Source organism: Epinephelus moara, chromosome 22 (assembly GCF_006386435.1).
Source record: "Epinephelus moara isolate mb chromosome 22, YSFRI_EMoa_1.0, whole genome shotgun sequence".
Taxonomy (NCBI): Eukaryota; Metazoa; Chordata; class Actinopteri; order Perciformes; family Serranidae; genus Epinephelus; species Epinephelus moara.
In genome coordinates this window covers 6,057,991-6,083,260 of record NC_065527.1, presented here as the reverse complement: position 1 = coordinate 6,083,260, position 25,270 = coordinate 6,057,991, and the positions used below count along the sequence as shown (strand labels likewise).

Genomic DNA, 25,270 nt, shown 5'->3' with positions numbered 1-25,270 from the left:
ATTCTATTGTTGATTAGCGTTAGCTTAAGTGTTGTAAAACACTGGTCCAAAGAAGGAAGCTGTATCACTTGACAGGTCTCTGCTAAGGTAACGTGCATATATGTTATATTTTAAAGACACCGGTGTGAAAGACAGAGGACTCTCTGAGCTGATATGTGCATTAATAACCTGGATATTTCAGTCAGAGTTGTTCCTGTGTGACTCAGGAGCAGCCAATTCAAAGGCTAGCTAGCTGAGCTAAGTTAAGCTAGCTAACACAACTGTTTTGTTAAGACAGTAACGTTATAGCCTAATTAAAGCTATTTCTCGGGGTGTTGAATTAGCGAAATACAAGCTAACAGCACGAGGACGTGTGTTCTGTGACATGCCAGTTCGTAACATTTGACCACTACGATAATAAAGCTGTCAGCTGTCACAGTTAGCTGACACTACCTGGTGTTTATGTTGGCACAGACAGCAGCAGGTGATGCTTTGCTTTTAGACAGAGGGAAGCTTGAATTTAGTTTGAAAGTTTTATGTTTCTGTTGGACTACTGAGGAGTCTCTGGGTGCAGCTTTACACTCACTGCATATCAAGGAGCACTTTTTCATTCAAACGTCAGAGGCTTTGAGTACATACACTCACTGGCCACTTTATTAGGTACACCTTGCTAGTACCAGGTTGGCCCCCTTATGCCTTCAGAACTGCCTTAATTCTTGGCAGCATAGATTCAACAATGTGCTGGAAACATTCCTCAGAGATGTTGGTCCATATTGACATGATGACATCACACAGTCGCTGCAGTACTGGAGTAGTGTCATGTTCAAGAAACCAGTTTGAGATGATGTGAGCTTTGTGACATGGTGCGTTATCCTGCTGGAAGTAGCCATCAGAAGATGGGTACACTGTGGTCATAAAGGGATGGACACGGTCAGCAACAATACTCAGGTAGGCTGTGGTGTTTAAACCATGCTCAGTTGGTACTAAGAAAATCTCCCCCACACCATTACACCACCAGCAGCAGCCTGAAGCGTTGATACAAGGCAGGATGGATCCATGCTTCCATCTGAATGTGGTTTTTCCAATCTTCTATTGTCCAGTTTTGGTGAGAAAACCCGTGTGAATTGTAGCCTCAGTTTCCTGTTGTTAGCTGACAGGAGTGGCACCTGGTGTGGTCTTCTGCTGCTGTAGCCCATCTGCTTCAAGGTTGGACAAGGTGTTGTTGCTTCAGAGATGGTCTTCTGCACACCTTGGTTGGAACCAGTGCTTATTTGACTTCCTGTTGCCTTTCTATCATCTTGAACCAGTCTGGCCATTCTCCTCTGACCTCTGGCATCAACAAGGCATTTTGGCTCACTGGATATTTTCTCTTTTTGGGACCATCCTCTGTAAACCCTAGAGATGGTTGTGCTGAAAATCCCAGTAAATACTCAGACCAGCCCGTCTGGCACCAACAACCATGCCACGTTCAAAGTCATTTAAATCACCTGTCTTCCCCATTCCGAATGCAGAATTTGTGCTGTCAACAGTTTTCTTTGGAGGCACTGTCTACTGAAGAAATGTAATAAGGGTTAAATAATAAGTTGTAATACTGAGATGCACAGAAGTTATTGCATGTTCATTGATCAAACAAAAAGTAGAATATGATCAGTTCTATGTAAATGTTTTTGTTTTTCTGTCCCCTGAAGCCACATGTGAAGATGAGCGTCCCAGACTACATGCAGTGTGCCGAGGACCACCAGACAGTGCTCGTGGTGGTCCAGCCGGTCGGCATCGTACCCGAGGACCAGTTCTTCAAGATCTACAAGCGCATTGCCAGCGTGAGCCAGGTGAGCATCAGGGACTCGCAGCGCCTCCTCTACATCCGCTACCGCCACCACTACCTTCCTGAAAACAACGAGTGGGGGGACTTCCAGACGCACCGCAAGGTGGTGGGCCTCATCTCTATCACCACCTGCGCCACGGCTAAAGAGTGGCCTCAGACTGCCGAGCGCTTCCACGGCCAGAAGGAGGTGTACAGCTCCACCCTCTACGACTCGCGGTTGCTGGTGTTTGGGCTGCAGGGAGAGATCGCAGAGCAGCAGCGGACAGATGTGGCCTTCTACTCCAGCTTTGAAGACTGCCCAGATGTGGAGAAGAGGGTGGACGACTTTGTGGAGTCCATATTTATAGTTCTGGAGTCAAAGCGTCTTGACCGAGCCACAGACAAGTCAGGTGACAAGATACCACTGCTCTGTGTTCCCTTTGAGAAGAAGGACTTTGTGGGTTTGGACACGGATAGCAGGTGAGTTGATGTTTTTCAAAGCACTGTAGCATTTAATGCTTCGATGTTCACTGCAGCCAGTTAATGTGATAACTGCATTACTTGTTTGTTTCTGTGTCAAGTTGCTTGTTACATGTCAGCCTTGCCTGCTCAGAAGTGATCCTCTCAAAAATCTGTCTCTTGATTTTTGCTGCGTTCATTTTCTTTTCTTCACCTTGGTTTATTTGTCTTTCTTCTTTTTTTCTTTCATACTGTCCTGTGAGTTTATTGTTGGGTGTGAAAAGGTGAGACGCTAGACTCATAAGTTTAGTTGACCCATACCGATCCCATCGGCTTTAGCTCTGCCCCTGAAAGACAACGCCAGACCTCTGTGCTGTTGTGCATTTGCTCATGACTCCCAGCCAAACTCATTGCTCCTCTGCAGGCTTCAGTTTACACTGCCCTCGGGAAGACACTGTAGAGCAGCTGCAGAAACAGAGAACATTAACAACAATATCTTTGCTACATTTGTATACACCATTCACACTGGAGCCATGTCCGTTATTGTCGTCTGTACTTTACACGTTGTGTCACTTATTGTACGCATGTAATCTTACTATGATGTATTTTAACAAACCTGAGAAGCCAAAGGTGATAGTTCAACAGTTTGATAGAAGTTACAGGCAAAGAATATCCCCAGCTGTAAAACAGTAAGACTAGCTACTAAAATTAAGAAATAATCTAGGCCCATCACAACCAACCTGATCATTAGGAGGCCTGATTTGCAGTACTGCATTAAAGCTCCTTGCAAGAGTTCCACACATATCAGCAATGTCTCCATCTTGGCAACTAATCTACAATCTTATACTATTTGTAAGATTGAGTCAGAGGGCATTTAAAGCACCATACCAGTGTTTGTCTGTGCTTTCATCATGTGTACTCTTAATTACTGCTGATCTTTCTGCCCTACTGGCAGCCACTGGTTTCATTACCTATATATCGATCGATCTATCTCTCTGTCTGTTTATCCATTCATTCAGCTTGTTAGAAGTTACTCTACAGCTGCTGCACAGCACAGAGACAGTAGCTGTGTATTCATGGTCTGTGCCTTTAAATGCTGGTGGGAAGCCTCAACATTTAAAACTTCAGCAGACCACCAAACAGCTTTTTTTTTTAGTCCAAGAAGATGCCAAGTTCGCATGGCTGTTTTCACAATGACCAGGTTTCCATGTTATTTGTTCGTCCTTGTCAGATTTCCCAACATTTTTTGCACGTGCTTTCACTCAGGTACCAATCTGTCAAATTGGATGTTGGAACAAGGGTTGGGTAATACGGAGAAATTGAAATACTATGGTATTTTTCACTGCATACCTCAATATAAATATTGTAGTGATAATGACTATTATCTATTGGTAATTTCAGAAAATATTTACACATAGAGTTTTTTTTTTATTTATTAGGCATTTTGCCTTTAATCGATAGGATAGTATTAAGCGTGAAAGGGGAAGACAGAGAGGGGACGACATGCAGGGACACCTGCTCTACCCACTGATCCACTGGGCGCCCCATGAATTTAGTTTTTGATGAAAAATTGTCAGTAGTGTGTGTGTATACATATCACTGAATAATTAAAGGCAAATAACAGAACAGCTAGATCAGTCTGGTAAAATCCATCACTTAACTGTCATGCAGCCTTTAAAACCAGGAAAAGACAACACTTATGATTTTACGATATCCAAAATCTAATATCTATCTAGTCTCTTATCACAATATTAATATATTATCAATATATAGCCCAGCCCTGTGTTGGAACTTCCAACCAGCACTTGAAAGATCTGTCCAGGGGCGTCGGTGGCTTAGTGGGTAGAGCAGGTGCCCCGTGTACAAGGCTGTTGCTGTAGAAGCCCGGGTTCGACTCCAGCCTGTGGCCCTTTGCTGCATGTCACTCCCTCTCTCTCTCTCTCTCTCTCTCTCTCTCTCCCCCCTTCACACTTAGCTGTCCTATCCATTATAAAGGCAGAAATGGCCAAAAAATATCTTTAAAAAAAAATAAGGAAAGATCTGTCCAGTAAATATTAAACAGTCTACACTTTCATCTGCATGCACTAAAAACTAATATTGAGACATGACATAAAATTAACGCAAGCAAAAGCTGATTTATCCTTTTTTAACTTATATATATTCATATGTATTTATTTTATATAAATATATGATATATCATCTAATAACAAAGATATAATACGAACTGTGTTTCGCTATAACAGGAAATATATGAAACATTTTTTGTTGTGCAGAGAGAGAAGGAGATGTAAACTTGGTAACGTTTATTTTATAATTTCTCAGTAATTTCTGAGAAGCGTCCTGGAAAGAACGATGGAATATGTACGAGTTATAGGAGACTTATGTATTTCCTTGAAAACAAAACCCTTAATTCTCCATATACGTATGTTAAATTGTGTGCTTGCTGTAGACACAGTTTACGTTTTTGCATGTTCTGCTGAGCTGCTGTGCTGTGACTAAAAGAGGTTAGTTAATTAATTGAAAGTGCACCAATTTAATTCTGTCTCTACTTTCCCTTTAATTAGTTACAAATGACATAGGGTGGTTCTTTCCAGGAAACTTCTTGGAAATTAAAGGGAATTACAGCCTTGTTTAAGTGTTGCCTGAAGCTCTAAACATACACATTTTAAATTAAGACTAAGGCGCTAACCTACAGACAGAATGATGAATGACTTGTCTCAGGCATGTTTGTCGTCTCTGCTGTTGGATTAACATGTCAAATTAACCTGAAATCAGTGGCCACCTTCATCATTCAAAAATCCATTTGTATACCGTGGAAGATGCCCAAACTAAATGTTAAACATCATGTAATATTTATATGCTTAAAAATTCAAAAACAATGGTATGGTTCTTTAAAGGAGGAGCTGATAGTTTGGCCCCACTGACTGAACACAGTTTGGCACAGGACATGCTACTGAGGTTTGTCCCAGCTTCAGGAGAACATTTAGATTGGGAAGGTGTAGAAGCTGGAGTGAGACACCGGCCATGGATCATGGATCTATATTCATGAGAGCATACATTACCTTCCAGCCTGGCGTAGCACTGCAGCTACGACTAAAAACATGAGTTTGATAATGGCATTCATGTCCAAAGATCCAGTTTAATAGTTGTGGTTGTTTATTCATGACTCCCGTTAGAGCAGCTGTTTTATTTTAGTTTTATGCCGACAGAACAATTACATTGTTATTCAGAAGTACCGAGCATTAGCATTAATTTTTAATCTGCCAGATGTATGATATAGATTTTTCCTAATACATGTTTATGTAGCTCTTCATATAGATTTTTATGCTGCCGTACAGCTTAGAAAAATGTCCATGGCTCCATTTTATCTCAAGTTTTACCTTGTCCACACATGACCTTCCCAGTCTGCCAGAGTGCTCAAATGTCTTGCACAATGGGGTTCATCATTTCCCTCAAAGCAGTTACATTCCCCCGTATCCTGGCGAAGCTGCTCCCTCCCGACTCCCTGTGTTATTGTGCAAGACCACAGGGTTGTAGGTCAGCTCATACTCCGTCCTTGTTTTGTTGCTGCCCTCTGCTTGTGCTCCACCACCCCATACATCCCCTCTGTAGCTGACTGATAAGATCCACCCGAGTCTCCTCTCCTGGCACCCTGCTGACATAAGAAATGACAGTAGCAGAGAGTCAGCACTGTTTTGAAATAAAGAGGAAAGTCTAGTGTATGAATCAACTAAAATAACATGTATTGTTATTCGAGCCGTGCCGTTCATCTTCCTGTTGTCTGAAAATAATTTTCTCCCTTGTCCTCCTGCTTTCTCTCAGGCATTATAAAAAGCGCTGCCAGGGGCGGATGAGGAAGCATGTAGGGGACTTGTGTCTCCAGGCAGGCATGCTGCAGGACGCCCTGGTCCACTACCACATGGCTGTAGAGCTGCTCAGGGGGGTTAATGACTTCCTCTGGCTGGGTGGTAAGTCTGGAAAATAGTGGCTTATTACTGTCAGAAAGTTAGAATTTGTTTATTACTCAGTGTTAGCTCATGTCTCCTTGTAATGTGTCCACTTGAGTCTGGTCGATTAATTCATTGTTACAAAGTTGGTACTGAGCAGGACATGTTATAGATGAAAAATAAACTTGTCAGTGCTCTCTGGTTAAAAAAACTATGTAATTGTTGCACTGTTTCCAAATGACCTCAGAGGCCGTACACATGCCACGTTTTTTGCACCCTCAAAGTCATTGTTTTTAATGTAGACGTGCGGCAGGCGCGCTCAAATGCCAGATCGACACCGTCATGGCGTGAACGCATTCCTGAGGGCCTATTTTTCAGGGCGCGATGGCTACACCCCAAGCTAAACTGACTTCAGATTTGAAACGCAGCAGCACACTCTGCATATTGTGATGAGCAACAACCAATCACATCAAACAGATATCTTTCCCTTCTTCCTTAATTATCAGTCTGTGATAAATATGGAGGAGAAATTGACCATTTTAGTGCAGGGATGCCAGAGCTTTTCATCTGGCCCACAGACGATAGGCCGAAACAGCTCCTGCAAGAAGATCAGCTCTGCACTTAGGATTTCAGGTAAATGGGCTATGGTACCATGCTTGTTATCTGCCACCGCGCTTTTGAAAGCAGGCTCAAAAAAGGCACAAAAGTAGCGCTCAGCGCCCAACCTCGTGTTTTCCATGTGGTTAAAGACGCGGCATGTGTACGGCCCCTTAAAACAGCAGGCTGGTGATCAGCATCTAACCTGTGTACCGGCATCAACAGAAAGTTTCTAATTTTTTTCTGTTTTTTGGAGGGCTTTTTTTGCCTTTGTTTGATAGGACAGATTTAGCGTAAAAGGGGCAGAGAGAGTGGGGATGACATGCAGCGAAGGGCCGTGGGCTGGAATCGAACCAGTGGCCGCTGCGGCAAGGAAACAGCCTTTGTACATGGGGTGCCAGGTGAGCTAGTGAGCGCCCCAACAGAAAGTTTGCTGATCTGGCAGGGAGTCGGCGTGGTCTGGGATCAGACCCCCAGAGTTGGGGTTTGTGTTTGCTGAATTCCAGTTGCTACAGCTGCCAACTGAAGGTTCATCTCTAGAGCTGCCAATGCTCTCCTTCCGGCAATGTAGTCTTCTAGCGGTGGGAAGTGAGGCAGAGGGGTTGAGAGGTGTGCTAGCTAATTCTTTTCTCATGTGTGGTTTGATAAACAGTAAATTCAGTGCCCTATGAATCTATTTTCCAAATAACTGTAGCTGTCATATTTTCACTGGACCTGCGTGTGAGCAGTTTACATGGGAACGCAGCCGTCAAGGCTTTCACCAAATTGAAGTGGGCTCAGTTTCATCTAAAGTAGGTTGGAAGAATGAGAGACGAGGACTGACATGCAGGGAGTGCAGCAGAAAATGTTTCAGTTCCTTTGACAATAAACAAAACAAAAAGTTGACAGAAACAATATTAGGAGCTAATTAAAGACTGAGTGTTTGTCTTGTATACTTTGTGCCTTTCTAGCTGCGTTGGAGGGTTTGTGTTCAGCTTCTGTCATATTCCACTACCCTGGAGGCACAGCGGGGAAGACTGCAGGACGCAAGCCAAGCATCTCTCAGCCAGCAGACGCAGGGAAACGCCACAGACCAGGTGAGCACATCCCTCTGGAGCCAGACTGATGGAAACAGTGGACTGGGTGGGATAATAACTGAGGGCTGTTGTCTGTGACTGAGTTGTGTTGAGTGAGAATGTCCCCGCTGACTGGCAGCTCAAACTTTGCTAAGTGTTGCTCAGCTAAGCTGCTTCCTTTGTGTGCAGAGTACAAGATGTCAGCTTCCTAAACTGCTGGAGCTTCTCTTATTTACCCTGATGATGCTAATTTGATTCAAACTTAACATCACTGAATCTGATTTTGTTATTAACACGCTGTTAACGTGGTGTGATATTAACACTGCTTTGTGTTAAACCACATGATCAGCAGAGCATCACCCTGCACCCTGAATATAAGCAGTGCTTAAGAGCTGATACCTGAGGCTTGAGTGATTTAGAGTGGCAACTAATGATTGTTTTAATTATTGATTAATTTACAGATTATTGTTTAATTGTTGAGCTTATACATCTGATTTACAGTGGTTTAAAATAAGACAAGTTTTGATGAAACTTGTCATTACATGCAGTGAGCACCAGTTAAGTGAAAAACAGTTACTAAAAACAAACAGTAGCAAAGTGCATATAGAGATTTTCAAATTAACAGGACTGAAAAGTAGAAAAAGTGGCTGTGTAAAATACAGTAGAAACAGCACTCAGGTATGTTACATGTTTAGTGCAGAAGAAGCCATTGTAGGGGTGCATATAGATTTAAAAATACAAATAAATACAGATGAATGAGGGACTGGCTGCACAAAACACCTTAAGTTTTCACTTAAGTTTGACACTTTAGGCTTAATTTCTCCTGAGCGCAGGGACTAATTTAAGGATGTTGCACAGATTCCCCCTAAAAGGTTTCCAACAGTAAGGCATTTACTCCATTGAAAGAGATTTTACAGTGGTAAAAGTTACCATGAAGTGTGTGCGACTCACCCCTGTGATCCCAGTTATGGCCTCACACAGTTGGCCTATAGATAGTAAAAAAAGGGCAGAGGAAAAGAAGACAAGAAACCAAATTATTCCCAGGAGAAAAAGGTTATACTTTTGGAGGAATACAACAATAGACAGCGGATACTAAAAAGTATATTTGATCCCCAAGTAAGAGAAAACAATGTTTGTGGGAGGAAACAATTAAGTAGGAAATTAATTCAGTCAAATCTAGAGAGTAAAATCAAAAGCATATCGATCGGCTTCTCCCGGTAGCAGAACACTCCTCTTGGGATGCTTCATTTTCATTTATCACCATAAACTCAATCATGTTGTGGTTAACACAGAGTCAGAGGTACCTTAATTTTTTTTTGTTACCTTACTTTGCGTGCTAAGGTCTTTTGTGCAGCGGTCGAGGGATTCCTTAAATGTAAGACCAAGACAAGGAGAAAACCAGAAATACTTTAGTGAACATGTTCAGAAAACCTCAAGGAGAGGACTTCAGGGTGTTTTGTGCAACTGATTTTAATTTGAGGAAACCTTAACTTGGACTTGTTGGAAAATCTTAACTTAAGGTGTTTTGTGCAGCTGCCCCCAGAAGGTCAAAATTGTCATCAATGCATTTTGCATTTCTTGAACTAATCACTTAACTTCATAAATTATTTCAGCAATGAATGAAATGAATTCACTAGTTTAAATAACACATATACAACAGTAAGATTTATTTTTCGGAATCTTTATGTCCTCCTGAGACCCTGAGTCCTCATATGAGGACATCACATTTTGGGTTTACTTGACATTATACTTCATTCTACTTAACTCAGACCTGTCCTCGTTCGTGGACACTTTATTTTGCCATCTAGTGGCAGTAAGAGCACAATACACCAATCCATGTAAAAACAAGATAGCCGCCATCTCTGCCGAGTCAGTCTGAAGCCGATCCCGACACAAAATCTGATCAAATTTTATGGTTGAAACTTGTTTATTTATGATTAATAATGTTTGTAGTTTGTTATGGCAACAAATTTGACTAAGAAACAGTGACAAGATAAGATGCTGTTAAGTAGAAGGTACTCGTTTGAGGACATTGGGACTTTATTATCATTGACAGTGTTTCATTTTTTATACTTCTCGGTTCTTACTGATCCCAAATAGCTAGGAGAAATTAATAATGCATACCAAACAGAAGTTCAGGTCTCAGGAGGATATGATGGAGCAAATATTTAAGGATGCCCTGTTAAGTTTCCTTGTAACAAACGAAAGTAATATTTACAGTCAGTCAGCATTACTCACCAAAGTGCTTTGTGTGTCCAGCAAAAGTGTCGAGCACCTTTGCTTCCTCATAAAACTTTTGCAAAGCTGATTGAAGTCAGCGCTCTTCTTCTTTGCATGTGTGTGCATTGCTGTGCATCTTGTTGCATTACTTCCACGTGTGGATCAGTGGAGTAGCGGCAAACCATTGGCTGGACTGTTGATCATGTCACCTGTGTGTGTGCGTCCTTGTGCACATGCAAATGAAATGGGGACTCAGTCTCTTAAAAAGAGCTGCACAAGAGGTGCTACCATAAACTTACCTTTCACTTTATTTTTATTAAAGTTAATTGCATGCCAAAAGTTGATCATGACTCTCGATGAGTGTATCTTATAGGAGAACAGCAGCAGCAGCCATTCAGCCGACTGTTGGGACTAACACTGCTAACATTGCGCCTTGTGTCATGGAGTGAATCTGCATTCTTTCTCTCTGTCTGTAGGGGCTCAGGAGGTTCTCATTGACCCAGGTATGGTATGTCTAACCAACATAGCTCTTGTAGACAACAATCCGCCTGTCTGCTTGTGGTCACATCTCCCCTGTGTTTGATGTTGTTTTTCATCCTACACCATCAGCTTCCTGATTCCTATTATTTGGTTTATTTTATCCTTTGAAAATTGATTCATGTTTTTTCCCCCCTCTGTGGCAGGTAGTGTTTCCTGTGTTGGTTTATCATCACCTTTTTATTTTCCTAATGTACCTGCTCTTTCTCACAGCCTCACTTCTGGTGATCAGTATCACACAACTATGATTGAAGACTTTAAATGGTCACTCTTAGTAGCTCCTTTTCTTTATTTATTGAAGCCCCCTTTGCTCTAACAATATACATCTTATACACAAAAATCACTTAACCTTGTCAAAAATATTTTGAACACATCTAAACACAGAGTTACGTATCTGTGTTCAGGCACCAGCAGGTGGCAGCTCATCACCAGTGGTGCACACTATGACTTCTCGCTCGTTAAATGCTCTCTGTTGCTTAACTTCCTACTTTCATAAGCTATAGAAAAAAATAAATCACATAATGTATTTATAATCCGAAACTGTAACATCTCAGAAATGTCTTTATAAACTTTATTCCTGCAATTATTGCCTTGAGTGTTTTCTCTTTGTTGTGTTGCGTGTGCAAATTGACCCGAGAAGTAGTGCAATGCAGCATTTCATTATTCACATGTTTGTCACAGTGACAGCGCCCCAGTGTTGCTATGGACACAGCCCCGTTGCTAGGCGATGTGCTCTCAATTTGTATTCTAATCAGATTTGGCCGAGAGATGCACCTTGCAATTGCTTTTGAATCACGTCAGGTACGGGTTTAACTCTGCCTGGGACGTTAGCCATCTTGATCACATCTCAGTGGCTCCACAGACCTCGGAATATTCATGATACCACTTCTTACTGGTGAAGGGGAGAGCAGAGCGAGGTGGGGTAGATTTAAGATTTAAATTGAGGTTTGAATGGGATCATCAGGAGGCATCAGAGCAAGGAATGAACACATGTTTCACAGTGTCATTCAACATTATCTGTTATGTGTTCAGACATGTTAACTGTTATCTGAGCAACATCTGAACACTGTTTATCTGTGTCTTGGTTGATATATATCAATATGCATGTGGCGTTGGTAGCCAGGGCGGTTATCTTTGAAGAGCAACTGGTGGATTTAAGTTTCCCCTTCGTGCTGTTGTCACACCTGTCGTATCCTTTCCTTTTGTGGTGGAGCAGACTGATGGACGGCCGCCCTGGTGTCTCTCCTGAACTAATCATATACCGTCCTCTTTTGAGTGTAGGTGCCCTCACAGCCAATGGCATCAGTGCAGACACCAGCACTGAGATTGGACGAGCAAAGAACTGCCTGAGTCCTGAGGACATTATCGAGAAGTACAAAGAGGCCATCTCCTACTATGGAAAGGTACCAAGAACCACACTCTTGTCATTAAGAATTCAATTAATGTTGTTGAATCAAAGATACTTATGAATAATATCTTGTGCCAAAATTCAGTGTTGTTAAACTGGGCGATTCCAACGTAAAAGGCTGTTAAAGGAATTTTCAGAACAGCAGAGACAACACAACTTCACTGAAAACTGACATTATAAAAAGGATGTATTTTATATAATATCAGACCAATTTTTGAAATAGGATCCACTCTAAGTACAGGTTTATCTGAGACAACCAGAATACTGATCTGCCATACAATTTGCTGAAACTGTCAGTATATTTATTACACAGTGTTATATGAGACATATAGCCTGTGACAAAAATCAGGCTCCTCCTCCGACTCCTTGTGCTTCTACAGACATTTGCGAGTTGTTGTTAAACTGTCAAACTGCGCAGTCCTGATCAAATATGAATAAAGATTCTGTTACTGCATTGCCTGTTCCTTGCCTCAGATGTCTTCAGAAACATATTTTACTGTACTGTTTAGCTGTAAAATGAGAACGTTTGTGTCCTGGCCGCCATGTTGGAAACATTTGAGCCGAAACAGAGCAAAACAGTGCACTAAAATCTGTTTCTGAAAACATCGGAGGCGAGAAATAGGCAATGCAGTAACGGAATCTTGATTCATGTTTGATGGAAGTTGGTCTGGCCGGTAAGCGGTGCTTCATTCTCAACAACTCTTAACAACGTCACAAACTTTCTCAGTTTACAGCTAAACAGTACACTAAAACATGTTTCTGAAAACGTTTGAGGCAACTGCAATTTATGAGCAGTGAACTCTGATTGACAGTTGAGATAGAGACTCTTCTGCTCTTATTGGTTGTGTTCATTCATGTGCAGTAATGTTATTATAAGCACTATAAAGAGAAGGAAAATGTTTTTTTTCACAGATTTCCTGCCTATGTAACAAGTTTCTGAGTGTGTAATCAGTAGTCAAGTAAACTTTTGAACATCACAAATGGCTTCACAGTAAATAACAAAATCTTGTGCACAAAATAAGAGCAATAAAAACCTCAAAGTAAACAAACACAACTTCTAAGTCATGAGTTGCCTTGTGGAGCTTTCCAGATGTCTTACATCTGAAAAAATAAGTCTGATATTTTATTCTTTTCTTGTTGTCAACACAACTTAATCCAAGAATGAATTAATCCTATTAACAAGTACAGCCTGTGTGCTGCAGAGCTGCATATTCGTCCAGAAACTCTTGAAATCACATCAGTGAGAGAAAGGTATTAAAAAATCTTCAAGTTAATTTGCAAATGTCAGAATTTTTTGTCTCGCCTGCTGTCGGCAAATGTTAGTTATAATGAAAAAATGTTAGTTTAGCTTCAGTCAGCACCATGAGACCTGTAGCGAACATTGTCTCAAACACTGACGCCCACCTTCTCATCATATCATATGTTGATTTTAGCAAAAATGTCAGTGAACTACTGTTAATAATTTTTCATTGATGAATCCTTTTATCTGGGTCTGGGTCTTATTAATTGAATAAATTGAATCATAACGACTTATTATCTGTTGCTAGGGAGCGCTGAAAGGATGAGTGCCACACAGAGGGTTGGGATGTCGACAGCTCTCTGATGTAGACAGATGCCTTATGGTATTTTTCTCTTGATTGTAGATAGGATAAATAGGAGGGATAAAGACGCCATAGTGCCTGACCCTCCAGGTCCCAGGTGTTCAAAACATTTAATCTGGGTCAGAACGATCCAGATTTGTAAATCCCATGTTTTGCTGTCCAGAATCAGCTGATCCATCTTACCTTTGTGCTGGTTTTTCAAAGCAACATTGGACTGAATCACCCTGATCCAGATACAGACGTTAAAAGAGTACCAAATCCAGATAACTGGTGTTCTTGATTGGAATATAGATGATAGGAAATGAATTTGTTTGATATTGAAAGCTATTTGGAGAATTATTTTATGGGAACAGCACCCTTTTTTTTTTTTAACTTAACTGTACCGAAAGGCTTAAGAGGTAGCCTAAGGTCTACTTTATCTACTTCATCACCTAACAATTCACGTCAAGTGATATTTGGCCAATTTATGTGTTTTATTTGTTCCTGAAATCCACCCTGAATCCACCCTTCTATTAGCCTGGAAATCCAGACCCAAATCTAGAAAGATTTAGGGTCTGGCCATGAGTAATGAAAGTGGCCCAACTCGAGGGGCGGCACCAAGCATGCATTTGAAAATATCACTGCACGCAATTGGATAACACTACGACCAATCAGAACAATACACGGGGTGACGTATCCAGAGCTTAGCTACCAGCGGAGCTAACTGGTAGATTAGACTCTTGCCGTATCCGGTCGGCAAAACAGCAAAAACGTCCTTCTTGCAAAGGAAAGATTCGAGCGCCGTCTTCTGTTCCTCTTTTAGAGAAAAAGCCAAGTCTAACTCGTTCATTGTAGCGGCCAAAGCCGTTTCAAACAACTGGTGTTCATCCGTAGCCATCTTGCAATGTTTACTGACTGATTCCGGACTTCGTCGTAGCGCTGTCGTCATCTGTTTAGCTCGCCTCTGGCCCGCCTATATCAGATACACCGATGTGATTGGTGCTGCTCGGTTTCATGGGCATGGGTAATGAGCATCATTACTGATTGCCAGAGTGACTCGCTGAGCAAATTCAAATTGTGCTCTCGCGAGAACTCCAGGGTACCCTTCTATTGGGATCAGGATAATCCTGATTCTTTGGATCAAAGGTATACCAATCCTGCTAAAACGTTTCCAGCAAAACATACTAAAGGTTTGATCCAGATCAAAACCAAGACTGGATTACATGATCTAATCTGATCTGAACAGCCCATTTTCAAGATTTGATCCAATCTGGTAGCTGAAATATGATCAGACTACTTCAGTACAACTGGCCCCAGAGCTTCAGAAGTGATCACAAAAATCATGAATTGGATTCTGAATTTGATTGTAAGCCACTGTAGGGAAAGGAAGATCAGCGTCACGTCAGACAACTCGTAGGTGATCCACGTGGTAATGCACAGCTCTCCAGTTTTTAGATAAACTGCACAATGATGGTGTTCGTGTTGAGGTTCCTTTGATACAAAACCAGCCTGTCTGTGTAGTAGTATTTATCCCTGTCACCAGGGGGCAGTATTTGATCAGGTTTGATGGCGTTTAAAGGCAGTGACAACACTGTGTTTAAATAGTGTGGGACCAGGACATGCTGACAGCAGCTGTTTATTTCTGAACGCTACATGGGGTTAAGACTTCCAAACAAGCATGAGACTGTGTGTAATCTGTGGAAATAGAAGCACATTAGTGAGTGAAAGCCTTTATAAAAAGCAGAGTTTGACAGACAAAACCATGTGAATTATGTATTTGTTCATGGCATAATATATCTGTACTCTCTTTTGACCACTGTACTTGTACAAAGTCAGTAAGAATAGTATTAAAGTATCCCTAATGCTTAGGGAAAGCTGAATAGGCTCATTATGCTCCCAAACTATTCAGAAGCAACCCTGTGCTTTATCTTCATTATTATAATTGCCTTTTTGCGCTGACCTCCCTCAGCCCTTTTACCTGTAACTAGTTCATTCAGAATTAAATTACATCTCAACACATAGCCATTCAGATATTAATTGAATTTTAATAAGGAGACAATGAGGGTGGAAGTGGAGGGAAGTTGAGGGACGGCGAGATAAAAAATGCACATGGTAGCACGTGGCGTGAAGCCGCAGGAGTAGCAGCAGCTCAGGTTTTCAGTGAAAGCACACGCGGAGCAGCAGGCGGGAACCCCTGAAAAACGAGCGACAGGGGATCCGAGTTATCACACTTGTCTGTCATCCCACATTTGCAGTGACTGATGAGGCTGGTCATATGTTAATGAAAAAACATTCCCTGTGATTATGAGGTGGGTTGCAGAAGTCAAGGCGACCCTCATTGACTGTTCATTTTTCATTAACTAAGCCTCCCCCGCTCCTCCTCTTATCTCCCGCAGTATAAGAACGCAGGCGTCATCGAGCTGGAGGCCTGTGTGAAAGCGGTGAGGGTGCTGGCCATTCAGAAGAGGGCCAGGGAGGCCTCTGAGTTCCTGCAGAACGCTGTTTACATCAACCTGGGACAGGTACATTAACGGACTGGAGGATAAATGCTTTTCATGCTGGGAGTATGGTGTTCAGTTGAATCAGGGAGACTGCAGTATATCTTACTGTTAGCAAAAAAGCACAATAAATCATAACTCACCTTTCCCATCCTGGTTCAGCTCTATCTCTTTATCATTAAAACAATACATTTCTTATTCAGGAAAAAAGTTTTGTCCTTTTGTGTTTGAGTCTTGTTTCCTTATGTGACCTACGCAGCCAGTGAAGTTTCCTCCTGGCTTGTCCTGTGAGTTCAGTGACCCAGCCTCTTCTTCTCTTCTCTTATAGGGACAGCTCACCAAGACAATATTTCTCCTCTTACCTGTAGTGCTACTTATAAATCTGGATTGTTTTGGTGTGGGTTGCTGAGTATTTGAGATGTCTGCCTTCTCTCAAATATAATGGAACTAGATGATCAAAGCACCAAAAAAATACATTTGACAAACCCAACAGCAATGTCTCTTTTAGAAATCATGACCTGGTTACTCAAGATGATCCACAGACCTTGTTGTGAGCAGTTTCATGTCGGGACTCTTTTCTTTCTACCAAACTACATCCACCAACTGCGCAGAAGAAAGCGTAATTCTACTGCTAGCTCACCTAGCACCACTGGGCTAGCTAACGTTACAGCTCAGCTGAGGAGGATGCCATTAATGTTGACATTTCGCGCTGTCACAAGCACAAGCCTCTCGTTCATGAGTAGATGCACTCTGCCTTCTGCGTGGTGGTACTGTTTGTGGGTGTATTCTGGTAGAAAGAAAATAGTTCCTACATGAAACTAGAGTGTCAGACTGAAGCTCCCAGAACCTGCAGTCTGACATCGCCATCGGGAATTTGATTTTTCCCGAACCAATCAGTAGAGATCAACGACTCACCCAGAATCTGACGTCATTAGTATCCATGCCTCGGGGGTGCCGAAAACAAGTGTGCATTGCCCGTTTAAAATGTCTCCGTCGTCGTGCACGCCCAGCTGCATCACTGTTAAATCCAGTTTAGCAGCTTCCTTAATTTGGTCCTCCATTAATGCGAGTAGTGGCGAAATACCTCGATAGCATCGTTAATGTGGTCTGTAGGATCTGCAGCGGTCACCATTAGCGTGGCGCTGATTGGCTAATTGCTAGACCCGCCCCCACCCCCGGCGTTCATTGGTCCTTTCATCGTTTGGACGAGATAAATCGCAAATTCATTGCAGTATGCCAGACCAGAGATGCAAGCCTACTCAGAGTGGGCGGGGTCTATGGTCTGGAACCTGGCTAACATGAAACTGCTCACAACAAGGTCTGTGATTATCTAGCGTAAGCAGGTCATTATTTCTGGAAAGAGACATCCCTGTTGAGTTTATCAAATGTAGTTTTGGCGCTTTGAGCACCACAAGCTGAGTGTCATTTAGTTCCATTATATTTAAGAGAAGGCAGACATCGTTACGGCTGATATTTCCAACACTCTGCAACTCACACCAAAACAGTCTAGACTAATAAATAGCACTACAGGTAAGAAGACAATAAGTAGTTTTGTTCTGAGGCGAACTGTCCCTTTAATACACCTGAAATAACATTATAATTGTATATTGGTGCGTGAAAACCTGATGCCACTTTATTTAATTGTGTAGCTGTACGTATAGCCCAACAGTGAAAGTATTTTTCTTAATAATCCTTCATGCACTTAGCAAGAACAAATAATTATGTCTGGATGGTTAAGGATCTCCTCCAGAGCCGTCTGAAGATGTATGAAAATCTACTTTGAATAATAACTTGTGTCTGATCATTTTTCCACAAGAAAGTTAAATCACGGATTTAAAAATTAATCTACTTCTTCTCCCTCGTGAACAATCAAGAGTCTATGACTGTGCAGATATTGATTTAAGATTAACTTCTTTACATAAGATGTCTCTTACTTAACTGAAAAGACGATTCTCAGTGTATGTACGCTTATGTTAGTCGTTGGGCTCTGATTGGCTTCCAGACTAGTTGGGATGTTACTAAATCCTGCTCATACCTGTGCGCAGACAAGGTGAGCACAGATAAACTCTCCCCCTTCAGCAGATGAATGTGAACACACACTCTCTTATATCATTCTGCACAGTGGAGCTCAGATATCCAAATATCCTCCTTGATTTGAGGGTTAATGTTGTCTTCATAACTGCAGTTATCAGAGGAGGAGAAGATCCAGCGTTACAGCATCCTCTCCGAGCTCTACGAACTGATCGGCTTCCATCGCAAGTCTGCCTTTTTCAAGCGTGTCGCAGCCATGCAGTGTGTGGCTCCCACCATCCCAGAGCCTGGCTGGAGGGCCTGCTACAAGCTGCTGCTGGAGACGTTGCCTGGATACAGCCTGTCACTTGACCCTAAGGACTTCAGCAAAGGTAAGCTTGGACACTTGGCAGTACCAGGTTTGCTATGATTCATCTCCAAATTATTCATCTAACATATTGGATGCAGTGTGTTTTAGGGCTTTCATTACTTTTATTCTGCCATCAGTTATTTTGTTCATTAATTGAAATACTGGTTGGTTTCTAAAACATTCAAAAATAATGAAAAACAGCTATGAAAGTTTCCTGAAGCCAAGAAGGTGACGTCTTTAAATCGCTTTTTTTCACCGACTAGTTATCAAAAACCCAAAGACATTTAATTTATAACAACACAACAGAGGAAAAAAAGTGAGTACTCACATTTGAGAAGCTGGACCGTGAAAATATTTGGCATTCTGGCTGGATAATTGATTTGCACAAGGAACTGATTGCCAACATTTTTGCAGAATCATTTTCTGTCTGTTGACTAGTCGACTGAGCAACTAATTAATTCAGCTGGAGTGTGTATGAAGGTACTTCTTTGTATTAGGCCTCTAAGGTTGAACACATCAAGGCCCCACTGGCGACAGATCTAATACAAGAGCGTCTAGCTAGCATTCTACAAATGCTCCTAAAATAAAGCAGCTATTGTAAATGGCATCATTTCTGTAATAGACCTGCTGTATACCGTATTAAGCATGTGGCAGACAACATATGCAGCATAAAGAAAAAGATACAGAGCATGAAAATATCACTCCACAAAAGTTTCATCCATTATATTCGACAAGCAGGAGAGAAGGGAGACAGAAAAAGGCAGATCAGTTCCAGAATTAATTTGTGTGTTTAGTTTTTGATTCCTGCTGCAGGTCTGGGGAGGAGGCTCTCGTTAATCTACCATCGTTTTGTCTTCAGTTACGATGCTTTTGGGAAACACCTGTAAAGCTTAAGAACGTTGGAAAGATAGATTTTACGATCATCCTAGCCTGGAGATGCTTTTGGGAAATGAGGCTGGGATCTGTTGAAACAGGAGAAACTGCAGCACGCCGACCAAATTACAGCCTTTACTCTACAGAAATTCAACGTCAACTTAGCCTTCATTAGAATCTGAAGTGAACATGAGCATAAAACATCCAATGTAATCCTGTTTTTTTGCCGACAGTACTCAGATGTTTTACCTAAGTGAAAATGGTAACACCACAGGATAGGAATATTATGTTACAATTAAAAGTCCTGCATTGAAGCACAGAAATATTAGCATCAATAATAAAAAGGTACTCATCGTGCAGAATGGCCCATATCAGAATAGTAAAGGTAATATTCCTGGATTATAATTAGTCATGCAATAATGTGTACATCACTCTAATGTTGCAGCTGGTCAAAGTGAAGCTCATTGAATTACCTCATGTTTTCTTGGTAACTGTAACAACATCTAATTAGTAACATATAAGTAGTCGATTTTAATTTGTATTAATTATCTAAATCTGCAGATCTACTAGTAACTAAAGTAAAAAGTAAACTATTTAGTTGTTGTGTAGTAGAAGTATAAAGTAGCATAAAATGGAAATACTCGATTTAAAGCCACTACAAGGAACTTTTAACTGGATATGCAAAAGTCTCTCGTTTCTGCTGATGTCTGTGCGTGACCTACAACAGCAAATGAGACCATCGGTGTGAAGATAAGCTATTTCTATATAGTGTATATCCATACCTTTAGGAAACTGTGTCCGGGTCCGCCGCAGCTAGCTTCCAGGACGAAACGATTTACGGCACTCAGACGGCACACGTCATCTTACCTAGCTGCTTACATTTATAGTGACTCTTATAGTCTTATAGACTCTAGTCCCAATTAAACACCCAGTCCCTTTTATTAGCCCGGTGTGGCTACACATTTTGACAAATAAAGGCCTGTCTCAATTAGAGGCCTGGTCTGGTCGCCAAGTAGTTCATTTTTATTTGAAAATAGAAGTTCTTTGGATGTATAAAACCAGGTTGTTGGCTTCCTTAAGTTATGTGTCCATTCCTCGATTACCCTGTAAGTTATTCAAGTTCCTCAAGTCCGTAAGGTTCCTCAGAGCAAAAAGAATCAAAATGGATTTTCTTGAAAATTAATACAAGTTGTGAGGATTGTTTTAACAGGATAAAGTGGGGTTGTGACGTAATCCTAGAGTGCTGTAACCCACTCCCTTTCTGATGTGCTATCTGTCGGAGCTAGATCAAATGAATAATTCGTAATTTCTGAAGCCTAATTTATAAACAAGTAATATTCATACTGGTTTAAATAAAATGATAAAATGGTAAATGGACCTGTACTTGCATTGAGCCTTTCTAATCATCTGACCACTCAAATCGCTTTTTACACTACGAGTCACATTCATCCATTCACACACACATTCATACACTGTTGGCTGAGGCTACCATACAAGGTGCCACCTACTACTCAGTTTTTTAACTCATTCACACCAATGGAACAGCCATCAGGAGCAATTTGGGGTTCAGTATCTTGCTCAAGGATACTTCAACATGCAGATTGGTGGACGACCTGCTCTACCTCTGAGCCACAGCCGCAATTTGATTGTATTTCCCATCTTTGCTGAGCAACAGTTTTGTTTGAAAGGGATTAAAGGCCTGTCCCAAATACAAGCCGGTAGAGTTGAGTGATATAAGCAAATATTAGCCCGTGCTGCTAATTGAAGTTTTACAGTAAGTAGTACATTTTACAAAGCAGCATATCCACTGTGCCAGCATATTTTGGATCATTTTTTAGTGCCACAACATTTAATTAAGTTGTCTGTTTGTACATCGTTCCCGTTCTCATGAACGCGATATCTCAAAAGTGCCATGGGGGATCTTACTCAAATTTGGCACAAACGTCCACCTGGACTCACAGATGAACTAATTTGAATTTGGTGATCAGAACCATGACCTCACAAAACTCATTTTTTGCAATAACTCAAGAATTCTTACGCTAATTATAACAAAGTGTGTCGTAATATTTCCTGGCCATTAGTCAACTCCATAACTCTGGAACAGAAGGGGAGACATTTGGTGGGATACTGAACTGGTTACACTAATCTCTGGGGCCCATCTTGAAACTGTGCTGAATGTATAGATCTTCTGTGCTGCCAATTGATGATGTCTGTGAAGCATCCATGTGTCAGAATGTGTAGCTTCTTTGCAGCAGCACCCATATTTGAAGCACTGTCTATTGTCATGCTGCATATGAGTCTGGACAGACATGGATGTGAACTGTAACTTGACTGGTTGGCAGAGGCAAACAACCACCAGGTGGTATTCTAGTTATAAAACGATGGAATCGTTGTCTTATGTATCACACAAAGCAATGCCATAATCAAAATTTAGCTCTCAGCCTGAAGAGAGGTTATTTTCTGTCCAGTCAACAGTGGCAATGATCAGTGTCAGCCTGCAGTAAAAACAAACTGCAGAAACAGTCTCCTCGTATCAGAGCTAGATTTATTTATTCATTCATTTTAAGGGTCAAGTAGTAGAGTAGTAGAGTGGAGTAGTGCTGATTTCATATAAGTGAAAAGGAGTAAATCTCTCTGGATTAATCTTTTTTCAAATAGTAAAAGCAGTGCAGTCGTGCATGACTCCGACTACATGAGTGGCAGCAGTGTAGACGTTTTTAATAGATCGCAAATGAATAGCATCGCTTCGTGCCACCTCAGGCCCTGCTGTCTTTTCAAGAGTGCTCCTTCAGTGTGTTCTGCATTCAAGCCACCACTTTGCTCAAAAAGAGGCACAGTCGAGACGTGACCCGGGCTTTTGTGCACTCTTTGGTAAGGTCCTCATGATAAGCCTCTCGGTTCTACAGACTATTGACCCTTGTCAATGGCGACGCGTTGGTGACACAAAAGGCAGCGCTCGGGGAAGAGAAAAGCTCAGGGACATCCATATTTTTTCTTATGATGGCTTTTCAAGGTATGCTGTTACAGGATTTTTTTCTTAGATAAGCTGTTAATGTCTGGCATCTCTTCCTTTTGAAACTGAGTAGAAACACACAGCAGATTGGTTGAAGTCAAATGTTTGCACTTCTGCTTTGAATGGTTGTTTTGGATGGTATTTAGGATTCTTTACACCAATAGCAAATAACTGTTGATGCCCTGGGCCTTGATATCACATGGGTAGGTATGGTCAATCAGGATTTATTCCTTCTTTATAAAGAAAAGATAAACCAGTGTTTAATACCCAAACCATATTCTTTGTTTTTATTTGGTATCTTTCAATCTATCGTATAAGATTTTTTTCCCACTTTCAAAATCTAAACCTCAAAATTCACCAACATTTTTTCTATTCATCTCTTATGTTTGGTAGTTTCTGTGCACTCTGAACACAGATCTGAGTGTTCGGCCAAAACATGAAAACCACTCGCTGGTGAAGTGAGTAACATTGATCATTTTGTCACAGTGTAATGCTCTTCGGGAAAACCTTGCGTCCTGGCATTCATGTCTGTACCACTTGACACACTACACCCACCCAAACACCATTACAGACCAATGTACCTCCTCATGGCAACAGCACTCCCTGATGGCAGTGTGGCCCCTCAGGCAGGACAATGCACCATGCCACACCACAAAAACTGCTCAGGAGTGACTTGGTGGACGTTGACAAAGAGCTCAAGGTGTCGGCCTGGCTTCCAAATTCCCCAGATTCCAATCCGATCGAAACATCAGTTGGGCATGCGGGTACCTTGTCTTGCAACCCACAGGACTCGAAGGATCCGTCAACAATGCCTAGGTGCCAGACGACACAGGACACCCCCAAAGGTCCTGTCTCCATGCCTTGACAGGTTAGAGGCCCCACTGTAGATCGGACTCTGACCTATCGAGGCCTGGACAAAGGACCTCTGGGGTACTGGTTTGTCCCACAGATGCTCGATCAGATTGGGATCTGGGGAATTTGAAAGCTAGGTCGATGCCTTGAGCTCTTTGTCATGTTCCTTGGACCATTCCTGAGCAGTTTTTGTGGTGTGGCATGGTGCACTGCCTTGCTGGGAGGCTCCTGTCATCGGGGGAGTACAGTTGCAATGAGCATGGGTACTTGGTCTATAACAATGTTTGGGTGGGTGGAGTGTGTAAAGGGGCATCCACATGAATGCCAGGACCAACGGTATCCCAGCAGAACAATGCATTGTAATGAAACGATCACTGTAATTCACTTCACCTGTCAGTGGCTTTAATGTTCTGGCTGATTGGTGTACATAGAGCTTCTTCTCAAACATAGCTGATGTTTTTCCACAGCTGTCGTCTCTCCACATTTATATATCAACTTCTACAATCAATAGATTGCCTCTAGTCTTGAATCACTTTGCACATGAAGTTTTATGTCAGTTGTAAAAGTGAAACCGACAAATCTTGTGGTGAATTATGGCAGACTTGAAGGTTTGATTGATTCCTCTGCATTTGTTCATTCTAGAGACATTTTCAAGACATTTTGAAACGTATTTCTTCAGCAGACTGAAGTGTGAGTGTCATCTTTCAGTAGAAATTTCTCAACCGCACTTGTGAACAAAATCCCTCTCTGCGTACTGACATGAAAATCTAGTTATCTTACTGCATTAAAATGATCTCTTAGGATCTAAACTGAACAAAGTGGAGCCTTTATTTGAAAAAAAAAAGAAAAGAAAAAAGGGAAAACATAAAAGAACAGTGTTCTCTTTTTCTGATCCAATTTTTCTTGTCTCATTACCAGAAGACGAAACAGAAGTACCCTGGGATTCTTATTACATCAATCATCAGTACATGTAATCTAAGACAGAGACGTATCACTGAATATTAGAAGAACACTCCTTGCTCCTCCAGTCCTTAGATTAAGGAGGGGATAAAGTAAAACATAAGGGAAAAAAGAGTAAGGGTTCCAGTTATATTGGAGAACACGTGAGCAGAAAAGCTTCACATCTTGGCAATCCTACATTCCAGGTGTGTAAGCTTACACTTTGATAATTTTTAAGATAAAAACACAAAAGGACCTGGCCCGTCCCTTTAACTGTAATAACGAGCCCGAGCCCGGTTTAAACCCCACATTTTTTTTAAGGATACAAGCGTGGACATTGAAGGTTGACTCTCGTCTTTCTTTCCATGGCAAGCCTTCGTCATGTGCCTCTTAAGTGTCGAGGTCCCCGTCTTTTTGATTTCATATACCAGCATCGTGCTGCACTTGGTACACTCGACGAAGCCGACACACACGTTGTTACTGTCGACAACTCATATGTGCGCAGCCAGTGGCCCGGCCCACGGGTCAGGTCGGGTTTGGGCTCGGGCAGAGAATCTAAGCTCTACTGACAGACAGTCGGCAAGCTGCGTTTACATGAGGAAACATAGCGCCAACTGACCAATCTCCAGTCTCCAAACCCCATAAGCATTGTTAACATAGTTTACNAACATAGTGCCAGCTGACCAATCTCCAGTCTCCAAACCCCATAAGCATTGTTAACTGTGTGAGCACCACCAGCCATGCTAACGCTAAAAGTGCTAACAGTGATAACATAGTTTACAATGCTAAAGGGGTTTTGCGTCTCAAATTAAGCTGCTTACTTACTGGGAAGACTTGAGGGGAGACCGAAGGGTGGGCACAATGTTTCCACAGCACGCCACCATGCATCAGGACAGCGTCACCAGTGGTAGTCGCCGAATGAGCACCAGCGCTCACTAGCTAGCTACCTAGTATAGCATGAATACCTTACAGTCTTGTTGTAGTACAGCATAGTGCTTGCATTGCTACTAAACTGAAGGGTAACAAAATTAACCCATGTACCGACATGCGTAACCAGTCAAAAACATTCTCAGTGGTTAACCATTACATTTGCATCTCTACTGCAAACGTTTCCTGTTAATCAATTCAT

The 25,270-nt window shown here is 41.7% G+C and overlaps 1 protein-coding gene across 3 annotated transcripts in view; it reads left to right on the top strand.

Moving 5' to 3' along the window:
- The window catches only part of trappc9 (trafficking protein particle complex subunit 9), a 318,188-nt gene continuing 292,918 nt past the window's right edge, over window positions 1-25,270 (top strand). For 2 of the 3 annotated variants that reach the window (XM_050034613.1, XM_050034615.1), the window contains exons 1-8: window positions 1-87; window positions 1,668-2,263; window positions 6,065-6,210; window positions 7,737-7,862; window positions 10,538-10,564; window positions 11,880-12,001; window positions 15,983-16,108; window positions 18,270-18,486. In XM_050034613.1, the coding sequence (XP_049890570.1) occupies window positions 1,680-2,263; window positions 6,065-6,210; window positions 7,737-7,862; window positions 10,538-10,564; window positions 11,880-12,001; window positions 15,983-16,108; window positions 18,270-18,486 (1,348 nt within the window). In that variant the 5' untranslated portion in view covers window positions 1-87; window positions 1,668-1,679. The remainder of the gene's footprint in view (window positions 88-1,667; window positions 2,264-6,064; window positions 6,211-7,736; window positions 7,863-10,537; window positions 10,565-11,879; window positions 12,002-15,982; window positions 16,109-18,269; window positions 18,487-25,270) is intronic. The other variant, XM_050034614.1, reaches the window with a different exon arrangement.